Below are 14446 nucleotides of genomic sequence, written 5' to 3' on the forward strand. Positions count from 1 at the left end.
GTTGATTACCTGGCTGTTCTACCAGCAACTCGCTGGAATGTAATCAGTTTGAATCCAGGCAGAACTAGTGTAGAGTGGACAAAACGGGATAAGATAGCACTTAACAATATGAACGTTTATGATATTTCAAGTATTTGTGACGATATATTTATCATTCACTTCTTTAGCGCGCGAGTTTGGTTTTAAAGACTGCCAAGAGAGTTACCGACTAATATCGTTTGCTCTTATCTTGATTACACGCTCTAAACTTCACCTGACGAATGCCACATGCTCCTTTCACGTGTTGATTACAACCTTGAATGGTATATTTATAAGCTCATGTTAGTCAACAGAACTGTCAAAATACCGCAGGAAAATGTTGCTACAGCTCCTTTCCACCCTACTGGTGTGGGGATCGACGTTCTCTGACACAACTGTCACAATCTACAACGAGTGGCTTTCCCAGGGTGGACGTGTCCATTATGAAGTGGAACGATGGAACAAAATCAATGGTCTCACCCACGTGAACCTAATACCAAAGTGTAAGGCTATTGGAACGGCTGCCGGGCGTTGGGTGAACAGAGACATGCAGCTATTTACAAATGTACGTACAAAGTAAACCTCATCATATTCTGTGAAGGTAGCCAAACTACTGTGACTCCGCATGGTCCCTAGCATAGTAATATCCCTTTAGTTGCTGATCATCAACAGCCTGGTTTCTATTGTATTGTTACATATCATGATATATTTTATGGTTCCATACTAGTTTTAAAGCAACATCTTTGATAACGAAGATATTTTAGGGACTTAAGCTTTCGGGATTGCGGTAGATGCCTTCATCAGGTAAAGATTCCGAAACATTGAAAAAACGATGACGTTTAAATCGATTAAAATATCTTGGTCATCTATGACAACTTCTAAATGCTTCTAAAAGACATAAAGAAAACATCTTTCACAGTCTACTTATACTGATTCAAAAATAAAACTTCATAAAATGTAATTTTAAAAGAAAATAGTATTTTTTCTCTGATGATACATCTTTCTATCCGAAATGGGATCCCTATATTTCGACTTTAGAAAAAAACGTTAGCAAAGCACACTCAAACCTATCCAATCGTCGTGCAAATGGCGTTAATTTCAGGTTTTCCACGTGCAGTCGATCACGTGATCTTCGCATCGAAGTTTTCTTCATTTGTATGTGTACGGTACTTTAAATGCCACCATTGTCAAATGTGCAACGTGAACGTGCCGTTGGCATGTTGCAAGCGGGATGATCAGTTATTAACGTCACAAGAGCAATGTGATGAACCCGTCGTACTGTGTATGACTTGCGAGGTCGTCTACAACAAACTGGCACCACTTCTGATTGGCCAAGGTCGGGTCGTCCACGTGTGACGTCACGAGCTGAAGACTGTCAAGTCGTCCTACGTCACCTACGTGACAGATTTCTGCCGGCTACACGAACAAGGGTTGCGATGTTTAGAGGTCGACTGTCCTAACAGACCATTCGAAATCGGTTGCGGGCTGCCAATCCCCATTTGAATTTTTATCCTTGTGATCTGACATTTTGTATACCCATTTTTTGGAACGGCAGTGAAGCCTAATGGAACTAGTTGTGGCACTGTCAGTGTATGGAGTATATCACACAGATCTCAGCAATGCAATTATAACAATATAACCATCTTACCATCTCTTGTTCTTTTATAGTGGCCTAAAGAATGTGAATTTTCTTTTGACTCAGTATATTTTACCGTTCATTGATGTCTGGGTATTTGTGTTTTTGTTTTTTGTTTTTGTTTTTGTTTTGTTTTTTTTTGTTTTTTTTGTTTTTTGTTGTTTTTTTGTTGTTGTTGTTTTTTTTTTGTTTTTTTTTTGTTGTTTTTTTTGTTTGTTTTTTTTTTGTTTTTTGTGGGTTTTTTTTGTTTTTTTTTTTGTTTTTTTTTTTTTTTGTTTTTTTTTTTTTTTTTTTTGTTTTTTTTTTTTTGTTTTTTTTTTTTTTTTTGTGGTTTTTTTGTGTGTTTTTTTTTCTGGGGGTTGCTTTTGTTTTTCGTTTTGGTGGTTTTTATGGGTGTTTTCGGTGTTTTGTATTTTTTATTTATATTTTTTTGGTTTTTGGTTTTATTTGTATTTGGTTTGTTTGCTTTTTTCTCTTTCGTTTTTGTTTTTGTTTTTTTAATTGATTTTTTGGGGGTCCTTTTTTGGGTGGGTGGGGGGTGGGTGGTGGTTCTTTTTAAAATAACAAAATATATATGTTGCATACCAAAAACATTTGTAGTCTCTGTGACTTAAATACTACTGATGTCAATCTAAATTTTAACCCACTCACTATATCTGTAGAGTAGATCTTTAGGTTTTATTGTTTGGAATTCAGGTTCTTGCTTATCATATGCTATTAGCCCTCGCCAAGATAGGCGATCGTAAGTAAACTGTTGATGTATCTGGCACACATTTCTGTATCTTAGATAATTTGAAGTCTTCATATTTCAACAATATATAGTATTCACAGAAATTATTGAGAATCATGTTGCGTCATGTAACTCATTACGTTTATTAACCTCTGGCGTTTTACTTACATAAACATGTTAAAACATCATCCTTTTACAGTCTCAGTCTTGTTTTAGTACTTTGTTAGACCTCCTCGCTCAGCAATGCATGCCTGAATACGCCAAGGCACACTACCCACCAAAGTTTGTAGGTAATCGTGTGACAGGGTATCCCAATATTGGACCACCTCGGCCTTCATATCTTCAATATTTCTCAGTCCCTTTTGGTTTATTCTGTCCTTCATGACTCCCCACACATTCTCAATTGGGTTTAGGTCTGGGATGTAACTGGGCCAGTCTAAAACTTGAACATTTTCGCCCGACAACCACTGTTTTGTGTAGCGCGCAGTGTGTTTTGGCTCATTATCATGCTGGAAAATCCAATCATCTTCATACAATGTTTGTGCTGTCGGAAGAAGGTGACAATTTAGAATGTCAACGTATCTTTCTTTTGTCAAGTTTCCCGTGAAAACACACAATGGCGTCACTCCGCGAGCCGATATGCCACCCCACATGTGAAACTTCGGGCTATGTTTTGGTCGCTGGTAGATAGGTTTGACAGTATCTTTGGTCCAAATTTTCACACAATTAGGGAAAAGCCAAACAGAACTTTCATCCGAAAAGAAAACATTATCCCAATCTTGATTTTCATGAGCCCGACACCAGTTTAAACGTTTTTCCTTTTGTGCATCTTTCATCAACGGCGAGGGAATTCCACGTTTTTTCACCCAATTCAGTCTCTGTAATTCCTGACTAACTGTTTCATTGCATACCTGAGGACATCCTCTGCTAATCATTTCATTTCTGATGTTCTCAACACTTTTCAATTTGCCCCTACTCACAATCTGCCCAAGTCTTCGGCGATCCACAACACTGAATTTCCTAGGCCGACCTGCCCCTGCTTTGTGCTCTATCCCGGTTCCTGTTTGAATATTCTTCAAAGTTCTGTATACTGTAGACAGAGGAATACCATGTCTACAAGCTAACACTTTAGCATCAGCCTCACCCCTTTCAAAATCATCTAGAATGAGCTTTCTTTTCTCTCTTGCTGTAAATTCTCCCATGTCAACACAGGAAGCCGTCTGCTCAGACAAGGGAGATAACTCTTGGCGTAATGAGCTGCCTTCTAAGCCTTCAAGAGTTGTCTCCCTTGTTTGGTATGCTTAGTGCATAGTGAAAGCCCTTTTTCCAATATTAGCATCATTAGAAAAAAAACAAAGATTTTCTCAATAATTTCTGGGAACACTGTATGTCTCATATGACATCATGGGTGGGTGAAACATGAAATATTTCAATGGTCTTTTAAGCAGAAAACCACGCCAGCAAATAAGGTAACCGCAGTAGAGTGAAAGATTTTTTACTTACACGCCACTCTCAGAAAAAATCAACTTTCATGTCGGCGGTCTGACATTATCGAGTCTGGACCAGATAATGGTTATTATTTCATTGTCACTTTTTATTCAGTGGCCCCAAAGTACAAGTCACCATGGTTATCCAGACCCCACCTATCTTCAGGACCACGCACTTCAGTCAAAGTCATTCACGTATTACATGCAACAACTAGCTGACTATGGGAATAACATCTCCGACATGGTCTGGAACATACAAGGTATGTAATACCGCTAAATGTACATGCAACAACTAGCTAACTATGGGAATAACATCTCCGACATGGTCTGGAACATACAAGGTATGTACTGCCGCTAAATGTACATGCAACAGCTAACTAACTACGGGAATAACATCCCCGACATGGTCTGGAACATACAAGGTATGTAATGCCGCTAAATGTACATGCAACAACTAGCTAACTACGGGAATAACACCCCCGACATGGTCTGGAACATACAAGGTATGTAATGCCGCTAAATGTACGTGCAACAGCTAGCTAACTACGGGAATGGCATCCCCGACATGGTCTGGAACATATAAGGTATGTAATGCCGCTAAATGTACATGCAACAACTAGCCAACTATGGGAATAACATCCCCGACATGGTCTGGAACATACAAGGTATGTAATGCCGCTAAATGTACATGCAACAACTAGCTAACTACGGGAATAACATCCCCGACATGGTCTGGAACGTACAAGGTATGTAATGCCGCTAAATGTACATGCAACAAGTAGCTAACTATGGGAATAGCATCTCCGACATGGTCTGGAACGTACAAGGTATGTAATGCCGCTAAATGTACATGCAACAACTAGCTAACTACGGGAATAACATCTCCGACATGGTCTGGAACATACAAGGTATGTAATGCCTCTAAATGTACGTGCAACAGCTAGCTAACTACGGGAATAGCATCTCCGACATGGTCTGGAACATACAAGGTATGTAATGCCTCTAAATCTACATGCAACAACTAGCTAACTATGGGAATAACATCTCCGACATGGTCTGGAACATACAAGGTATGTAATGCCTCTAAATGTACATGCAACAACTAGCTAACTATGGGAATAACATCCACGACATGGTCTGGAACATACAAGGTATGTTACAATGCCTCTAAATCTACATGCAACAACTAGCTAACTATGGGAATAACATCTCCGACATGGTCTGGAACATACAAGGTATGTAATGCCTCTAAATCTACATGCAACAACTAGCTAACTATGGGAATAACATCTCCGACATGGTCTGGAACATACAAGGTATGTAATGCCTCTAAATGTACATGCAACAACTAGCTAACTATGGGAATAACATCCCCGACATGGTCTGGAACATACAAGGTATGTAATGCCGCTAAATGTTTTCAAGAGGTATATAAATACCCTGATAAACTTATTGTAAACTTGACAAGGCCGTCATGGAACGGATGTAACGTGCCAAAGGATAAACTGCGTGTTTTAATGTTCATTTTCTTTCCTTCGTCTGAAGTACGCGTCCTAATCAGTTGGCAGCAGAGTACCGATGGCGAAAGAGTTCTAAATGTCTACAATGTAACTATTCACATACGCTTATTTAACTTTGAAGATGTCCAACATACGGTGACAATGTTTGATGTTTGACGTACATTTTCTATCACTGCATATGGTCTTCCCATAAAGGTAGGAGCTGGCCCGCCTGGATAGATACGTCTCATCATCATGGCGGATTCCCAAACAACATTGACGCTGCATCAGAGTTTGTATCGCTGATGGTTCAGAGTGCCAAGGACTACACAGGAGGTCGCCTTCCCCACATATTTGAGGTCATCAATGAACCTGACTGGTACGAAGATATTATTGACCCACAAACTAATGTAGACTTTCACAGAGCCGTGGCCGACAAGCTGAAATCAAGATTTGGAATGAAAGTTGCCGGACCATCGTACACTAGTATGGCATTACGAAAATCAGACGAAAATAACTTCAGCTCATGGAAGAGAACTGCGAAGTTTCTGGACATGTCTCTTGATCACTTGGACTTTTTCTCTTTCCATTCCTACAACTATCTGCATATATCAGGTGGAAATCACACCTACTTTGGAATTAACGAAGCTCGTCTGGTTGCTTCTCTTGACATGGTGGAGAATTATTCATATATCAAAAAAGGAAAGAACGTTCAGTTAGTTAACACTGAATTTGGATTAGGTCTGGGTAACCTGAAATCATTTGGCCCAAATTTTGAAAATGGAATGACGGACTTTGAAACAATATACCAAGAAAATGGCTTCATGTTTACTTTCCTTAACCTGAGAGAGTTTATCGACAGAGTTACCGTATTTCTCCTTTCAAATGAACAATTTCGAGGCCATACTGCCCTTCGATACTCATTGTTTACCAGGGATGGTCATCCTCTTCAAAATACGAAATTCTTCACGTTTTGGAAAAACTTCATCAGTGATCAAAAATTTCTACGAGTCTCAAGTCAGTACGATGGACAGGAGAGAATTGTTTCACCTCTTGCCCTAGCCAATCCTCGCACCAAAGAGATGGTGGTTCTACTCCACAACTATGGGAGTAAATGGCAGAATGTAAAACTGGACTTTCCCAACAACTGGCTTAACCCTACCACGGGCGAAGAAACATGTGTTCTGTTCGAAAATGATAATCCATCTATTCATGCCAACTACCATTTCGACAGGTCTAAGCTGCATGGCACCGTCGGTCTGCCTGGATCGTCAACATGCTTCTACAAGTTTAAAACTAGCTACAACTTTAATGGAATACGCACGGACAACGAGAACACATACTATGGCAAGAAAATTATCATCCCTATCAGCAACGGACGTGCACAGACAACCATCGATCTACCCAGCTCCGGATACCATTCATCATATCTTAGAGTAGGAATTAGCCGCGACAAGAATGCCGATGCAAAGCCCAAGGCCGTTGTCTTCAATGGCCACACGTTATCTTCAAGTTACATGCTGTTTGATGCCATGAAGGTTGACGGAAAAACAAAATGGAATGTGTGGGTGTTCAAAGTGCCTCAAGGACAGGTCCACACGTCAAATACAGTCAGCATGACGTTTGACGGAAACGGTGGTCACGTGACATCCGTGGCACTGGTTGTTGGAAAATTTCATTAGATAAAATCCTCGTCCAGAACACAAGCTGTTGATTTGAATATTCTGAGACATGTAGATACTTTTTGCTCAGACCTGCAAACCATAGATCTCTTACATAAAGAAAGGTCGAAGTAAACAGAAAAGATTCATACATAATGAAGTGGCAGTAATGAAGAACTTAGCTGATTTTAGAATATTCCAAAATTCAATACAGTCGTATCAGGATGCTGATATACAACCGGTCTTGAGCAATCATTGCTAAAGTGAATGTTAGACAAGATAAGACATTTGGTAAAAGCCTTGGTAATTCTAGCAGATTTCCAGCTGAGGTTGCACAGCGATATACCCGTGAAGATCCGGTTTAACACTGACCAGACCCTGTATTAACGAAGAAGAACTTTATTCTCATATATCACATGTAGGGACATAGAGAATGTACAGATAATTCACATTATGGTAATTATGAACTTAAATATAAGGGAAGTTAAACATGATACATTCATTTGTACAAACACAAATCTTTCTCGATGTGATGATGTAAATACGATGAAAGTGGTCTCGATTCGACAAGTTAAGAAATGATTCAAATGTCAGTAAAATATAATGTCTCATGACCAAATGACATAGGGGTCATAATCCACGACCATACAGCTTATCAGACGAGTCGATTTTATAAATATCTGCTACTTTAAATGTCAAAATTATATACAGTTTTGGACTCACTCTCTTCTTGGAACGACTGTCTATCGTGGGAAATGGTACTTGACGATGGCTAGCTTCTGGTTGAGTATAGAGAGCCTTTACCCCTATGAAATAACATACTACAGACGTAAACGTAAGAGTTTGATTTCAAAGAGAGTTTAAATTATATATTGAAAATGAATATTATCAACAAAACCTCATTTTGTGGGTTTTACATGAGCAGTTAACAAACAAAACATTGAACTGGGCCATTGAGTAAAATACGTTAGGCTAATTGAAGAAAGTGAAATGTTACTCGGGCATCGGCGTGTCACTTGACATAGGGGTTACTAAAAGGGTCAAAGGATGAAAATACCTCTTAAATGCAGGGAATAAAATACTACATCATTAACACAATATGTAATCTTGTAATCGCTTAAGACATATATTAAATTTGCAATAGCTACTTACTTAGCATTCAGGTAAAAAGTAGGTTATTTGAGTTTTCTATTTGAGACATGGAGGGGGCAATTTAAAATTTAACTCACTCGCTTACACTACACATGATTTTAATCATCTGTGCATTGTTTACAATCCACAAGGAACCTAATTCTGAGAGATAATTTGTTGTCGTATCGTCAAAGCGATGCAACCCGGACTCTCTGTATATTACTGCCGACAGAAACAATGCAACGGATGATTTAACATGGATTCCTCGCAGCGACATTTCATATCATGCCTGAACATCAAGATATGTACGCGCAAAAAATGTGCGCCTGCAAGTTTGCACATATCGTATCCCAGTGCATTGACCGATGCTCATGATGTTGATCACTGAATCATCTGGAGACATCACGAGAAGCTTGACGTCTTGCAACATGATTCAATATGTGAGATGAGAGACATGCTATGGTATACTGTGAGTGTCGCAGCTTACGACAAGCATGGGTTACTGAAGATCAATTCGAACACCGATCTTCACGCGTCCATACAATTGCAACTGGAACATTGTTTCACAGTAAACATCACTGTCTCCTAACCCGAGGAAAGCAATATTCACCTAGCCTCTGAAATATAACCATGCACCGACTTGATAGGAGCACCTCCTTAAAAAGTACCCTGAATGTTTCATACTTCTTTACTTGTTACTTCCATTCCGTACGCTACACCATCTCTATTCGTAGCTTGAAAATACCGCACAAATTTTCTGTTATTCATACATTTTCTGCTTATGTGCCTTCACGTCCGCAGAAAATTAAAGACCTTTTTTCTCATTTTGACATATCTAGTAGCATTAGTGTTGCATGCAGAGTTACACATTATGACACATACTGTTTATCTGCAGTCACGACAGCCCATCCTGATAAGCTGTGTGTATCTTGAACGAGGAGACTACCTTCTTGCCAAATCCAACTTGAGACAATTGCCTCGATCGAGCCCCGAGTGATGTATGTTAAGTCTACACGCCAAAAGCCATAGCATCAGTACAGAACATAGAGAAAGATGGACGCGCACTGTTCAATGGTTCAATGATTCAGGATCAATGGCCAATACACACTCACTTATACGCTAAAGAAATGCATTGTGTCAGCTCTTCCTCATGAAATCGCACACTGTGCCTGTAATAAAAACCTGTAATAGGTTGTATGCGCCAAAACACCCATTGGTTAGATACTTACTGACATTACATGTACCCGTGAAGATCCTGGAAAGAATTCATCTTCAATAACCCATGCTTGTCATAAAAGGCGACTAACGGGATCGGGTGGTCAGGCTGGCTGACAGAGTTGACACATATCATCGTATCCCAATTGCGTGGACTGACGTTTCTGATATTGATTACTGAAATGTGTAAGTCCAGACTTGATTAATTACAGACCGCTGCTATATAGCTCAAATACTGCACAGTGCGGCATTAAACAACAAACCAACCGCATTACATGCCTGTACGCCAAGCCGACCAGCTGACACTTACCACAACTGCTAAAGTTATACAACAACCTTAGAAGGCTAGTGTACTTTTGTGTTTAACCTCCCATGCCTCCCCAAATTCAAACTGAACACTCTACGAGGCATAAATTCTCACTGTTTAAAAAGACGTCGGACAATCCAACCTTGATAGCTGTGTGCAGTGTCTGCAGACATGTTAACAGATGATCGTTTTCCCACATACAGGCATGTCATCGCTCTATATATAAGCTTATATATAACACAAGTTTATTTTCTGAAAATGATATTCCTCGGACAGGTGGTGCACATTCTGCTGCTGGGGCACACGGTGCTGTCGGATACGACCGTCACCATCTACAACGAATGGCGTTCCTAAGGAGGTAGAGTCCATTATGAGGCCGACAGATGGAACAAACACAATGGGCTGGACCGACTCAGTCTCATCCCTCATTGTAAATCTCTAGGAACTCCGCCTGGACGTTGGCTGAACAGAGACATAAATGACCATTTCTTTGAAAATGTAAGTACATCACTTTGGACAAGCCTCTATCTGTTAGACTATGTTAGTGAACTGGTCCTCGTCAGATAGTAAGAAGTGTGTCCTTGAGACCGGACAAAACGACCTGAATCTTTACAAGAATATACGGCTGCTACCGATTGCGATCACAGCGCTGAAATCACCATTTGTTTTCTATGTTGCCAAACAAAGGGACAAAGGAGACCCTGAACCAGTACTTATCAACGGAACAGAGCTGTTTACTTAAAGTACCATTCTGAACCGACCACTCTTCATGTTTACTCTGAAATCTGAATACGTCTACACGTGTCTTGCCATCTTTTATTTGGAAATCGGAAACTCTAAAGTTCACACAAAGTTAATGTGAGACCATATTAAAGACACAGTGTCACACATGCATGAGAATGTCAAACATTTATACCGAGAACTGTCGGTGTTGTCAGTCTTTGTCGAACTGGTATCAATTACAAGTTGTACGTAGGATATTCGTAGGATATTCGTAGGATATCTTATTTTCCGGGGATTCTATGGTAGTTTACCCAAATGCTGGTGGTATTATTATGGGGAAAGGTATTAATTATGCCTTTACACGCAAGTGGAATGGCGACTTCCGCCCTATCAACTCATCAGTATTCTCAACCTTGATCTGACTCTGAGAGGTGGAAACATCTCCATATCACTTGTCATTTTGTATTTTGAATTCTAAAACACTTTACAGTTCATATAAAGGCAGTTCTTATATATCATGGTGTTTATACTGTTTTCGATTCACAAAATAAGTAGACACAGGTATAGATACCTTCATAGAGTGAGTAATTCTGTTTATATTTAACGTCACATCGGCAATATTGCAGCCATATCGTGACGGGAACATTCTTGACATACAAAAGGAATATATGTCTATTATTGAAAACAAACTGTCGACGAAGGACAATAAAACCACCAGAATATCAAAGTTTAAATTAAAACTAGCGTGGAAAGCTAAAACTAATAGCACTATATGGACAGTACAATATAAACCCTGGGTATTGAAAGTAGATCGCCATACTAGAAACATACCTGCACAGATAAGATTGTTTAACAGACTGTTAGCTTTATCGTTCAAATGTGCAATCCCACATGTAGCCTCAAGATATTCCAACACGATCAACGTAACGAAAATTTCCTCTTAAATATAAACCTTATCTGAATTCTGAATTATCTTCATAAAGTGAAAAGGCCCATCACAGGTGAACGTGCATAAGTATTGGTAGGTTTATTCCGGAATGTTGGACAAACTAAGAAATATAACTACATGAATGTTTTTTTCGGGTACAGCAAGTATAACTGCAAACTGCACTGTATCAAATACCTCTTTGCCTTTTCAAACACAGCCCATCTCAAGCGCAGTAATAAACTTCGTTCTGTTTTGCCAATTCTACACCTGGTTGATGTTGAAGGAATATTGTTTCAATCAGGTACACGCTGGCCCAAGTGGATGGACAGATCTCAACATCAGGGCCAGTTTCCAAACAACCTGGACGCTGCATCAGAGTTTGTGTCGCTGATGGTTCAGAGTGCCAAGGACTACACAAATGGACACATCCCACACATATTTGAAGTCATCAACGAACCAAATACTGACTGGCAATTCCTGTCTGACCAGACTGCTGTTGACTTCCACCGCATCGTTGCCCAAAAGCTGAAGTCACGCTTTGGGATGAAGGTCGGAGGTCCCACATATTCTGGATACCGCCTTCAGATAGGCGATATGGACAATTTCCGTTTGTGGAAGAAAACGGCCGAGTTTTTGGACATGTCTTTGGATCATCTGGACTCTTCTCATTCCATGCTTACAATAAACTTCGAGTTTCAGGGGGAAATCACATCTTCACTGGCTTCAATGAGGCTCGATTTGTTGCTGCGGTTGACATGATAGAAAATTATTCGCATATCAAGAAGGGTAAAATTGTTCCCATCATTATCAGTGAGTATGGAAGGGATCGAGTTATGGGCATAGACAAATGGTCCCCCAGTGGCTTGATAGATTTTGCAACCATATACCAACCAAATGGGTACATGTTCACCTTCCTTAACCTTAGAGAGTTTATAGATAGGGCCATTGTGTTTATACTGTCCAATGAACAACGTCCTGGACACACCAGCCTCAACTGGTCCTTGTTTACTCAGAATGGTCAAGAGACTGAAATGACCAAATTCTTCAAGTTCTGGAAATACATGTATAATAATCACAAGTTCCTTAGGGTCACCAGCCAGTACTCGGGATGGCAGAGACAGGTTGCTTCCCTGGCTCTGGCTGATCCAAACAACAATGAGAAGACGATCCTTCTCCACAACTATGGCACATCATCACAGAAGGTCAGCCTGGATTTTAAGAACGGGTGGATTAATCCAACATCTGGTGAATCAACTTGTATTCAGTATGAAAAAGGTAAGCCAGCAATGCATTCGAATGTCCATTTTTCCACCAGCGGGACGGTTAGCCTCCCTGGGGAATCTACCTGCTTATATAAGTTCAAAACTAGCTACAACTTCGGAGGCGTGAGGACCAACAATGAAAACACATACTATGGCAAGAACATGATAATCCCCATCAGCAACGGCCAGGCACAGACCACAATCAGTGTACCAAGCTCTGGCTACCATTCTGCGCTGTTGAGAGTTGGGGTGACTCGCAATAAGAACACAAATGGCAAACCACTCAGTGTCACGTTCAATGGGTTCAAACTACCATCCACATACATGCTGTTCGATACTGATAGCCCTGACGCTAAAACGCAGTGGCAGGTTTGGGAGTTCTGGGTTCCTGAAGGTCGGGTACAGTCAATAAACACTGTCTCCATGACATTTGCTGGGAACGGAGGACACGTGACGTCTGTGGCACTGGTCGCAGGGAAACTTCAATAAAACATTTATCATATCCGTGTAGCTTTTGTTTATATATATATCGTAAAAGATTGGACCCGTACTGAAGCCGTTGAAGTATATATATATATGAGCGATCCAGTTTGTGTCCATGCTAGTAGAGACGTGTGAAGAACCAGGCTGGAAATGGTCTTTACCTTGTTGTAAGAGCTGACTGATCGTGTGAACAGGCTCACTTACAAGGTTGGCCACATTTTCGCATCCGAAGACCGATGTTCATGCCTTTAGGATATCTGGTCCAGATTCGACTAACTACACAGCGCCGCCATATATCTGGAACAGTGTTAAAACTAAACTCATCCACACATTGGTGGTGAAGTTCACACGGTGGCTAGTATGGTGGAGGGGTCGGGTAGCCTAGTGGTTAAACAGTCCGCTCGCCACGTTCGATTCCCCACGTGGGTACAATGTATGAAACCCATTTCAGGTATCCCCTGTGTGATGTTCTTGGAATATTGCTTCAGAATTCCCTCCCTCATTCTCCTGCTAGTACCCAGCTTAAAATTATACACAAAATCGGAGATGTAATTTATGGAATATTTAGAAATGGTGCGAATCCTGAGACATGCTACAGATTGTGACCAGTTGTATATAATCTCCGCTTTAAGCAACGTTACTCTCTAAATCACTGATCAGATAGATAGATCCAAGTGCTGAATTTCATCTTTTCATCGTATTTGGATTTGAAATTCATTTAGTAGAATAATATCAAATGTCACTGGAAGAGGACAGCCAGCTTTAGATCTGCAGTTGAAACAAATCCCATTAAGTGCAAAAGTCAAGATAGTGGAGAAACACATTTGACTGGATGATTGAAACTTTGTGTGAACAAATATCATATATTTGATGACAAACATACCACTATTTCTTCGTTATCTGTCTACTGGACGAAGTGTCGTAAAAGGTTGGACCCGTACTGAAGCCGTTCTCGGATCATACTGGTCATAGTGCGTCCGTCACCAGCGAATTCGGATGAAATAGCAGCCGCACTGAATAATTTCTCAATAATTACGCAGTCCATAATTGAACGTGTGTATAACGTGTATCCGTAAATCAGGTCCAAAGCTTTGCACGTTACCTACATGAAAGTGAAACATCAGGAAGTGACAACTCTGATGTTTTCAGCCTGTCTCTCCAGCCAGTCTCTTACAGGGGCGTTGTGGTAAGTACTGTCGGAAATAGAAAAAATAAAAAGACAGTTGCTAGGCTGTTATTCGTGCAGCCCTCAAAGGGTCATCTCAAAGATGTTTTTGTCTCATCTATCGATTAAGATCTTCCGTGCCTTTCTTTCATGAATGTATGTTAAGCTATGTAAAGGAGTATGATACCTGATACCCACAGA

General features: G+C 40.3%; 1 protein-coding gene and 1 pseudogene across 1 annotated transcript; both read left to right on the forward strand.

The window, feature by feature from the left end:
- The first annotated feature begins 277 nt into the window (after positions 1 to 277).
- On the forward strand, positions 278 to 7071 carry LOC137278346 (beta-porphyranase A-like). The gene is made up of 3 exons (XM_067810632.1): positions 278 to 583; positions 3987 to 4131; positions 5587 to 7071. The coding sequence occupies exons 1-3, from the start codon at positions 356 to 358 to the stop codon at positions 7050 to 7052; spliced, it is 1839 nt and encodes a 612-aa protein (XP_067666733.1). The 5' UTR covers positions 278 to 355; the 3' UTR covers positions 7053 to 7071.
- A 2871-nt stretch (positions 7072 to 9942) lies between these two features.
- Positions 9943 to 13086, forward strand: LOC137271697 (beta-porphyranase A-like; annotated as a pseudogene).
- Positions 13087 to 14446: the final 1360 nt, after the last annotated feature.

The sequence above is a fragment of the Haliotis asinina genome, chromosome 1 (assembly GCF_037392515.1).
Source record: "Haliotis asinina isolate JCU_RB_2024 chromosome 1, JCU_Hal_asi_v2, whole genome shotgun sequence".
NCBI lineage: Eukaryota > Metazoa > Mollusca > Gastropoda > Lepetellida > Haliotidae > Haliotis > Haliotis asinina.

Coding starts and splice junctions, on each gene's coding strand:
- LOC137278346 (XM_067810632.1), top strand. CDS start 356: ATGTTGCTACAGCTCCTTTCCACCCTACTGGTGTGGGGATCGACGTTC. Junction 584..3,986: donor ACATGCAGCTATTTACAAAT/GTACGTACAAAG, acceptor CTTTTTATTCAG/TGGCCCCAAAGTACAAGTCA. Junction 4,132..5,586: donor CATGGTCTGGAACATACAAG/GTATGTAATACC, acceptor CTTCCCATAAAG/GTAGGAGCTGGCCCGCCTGG.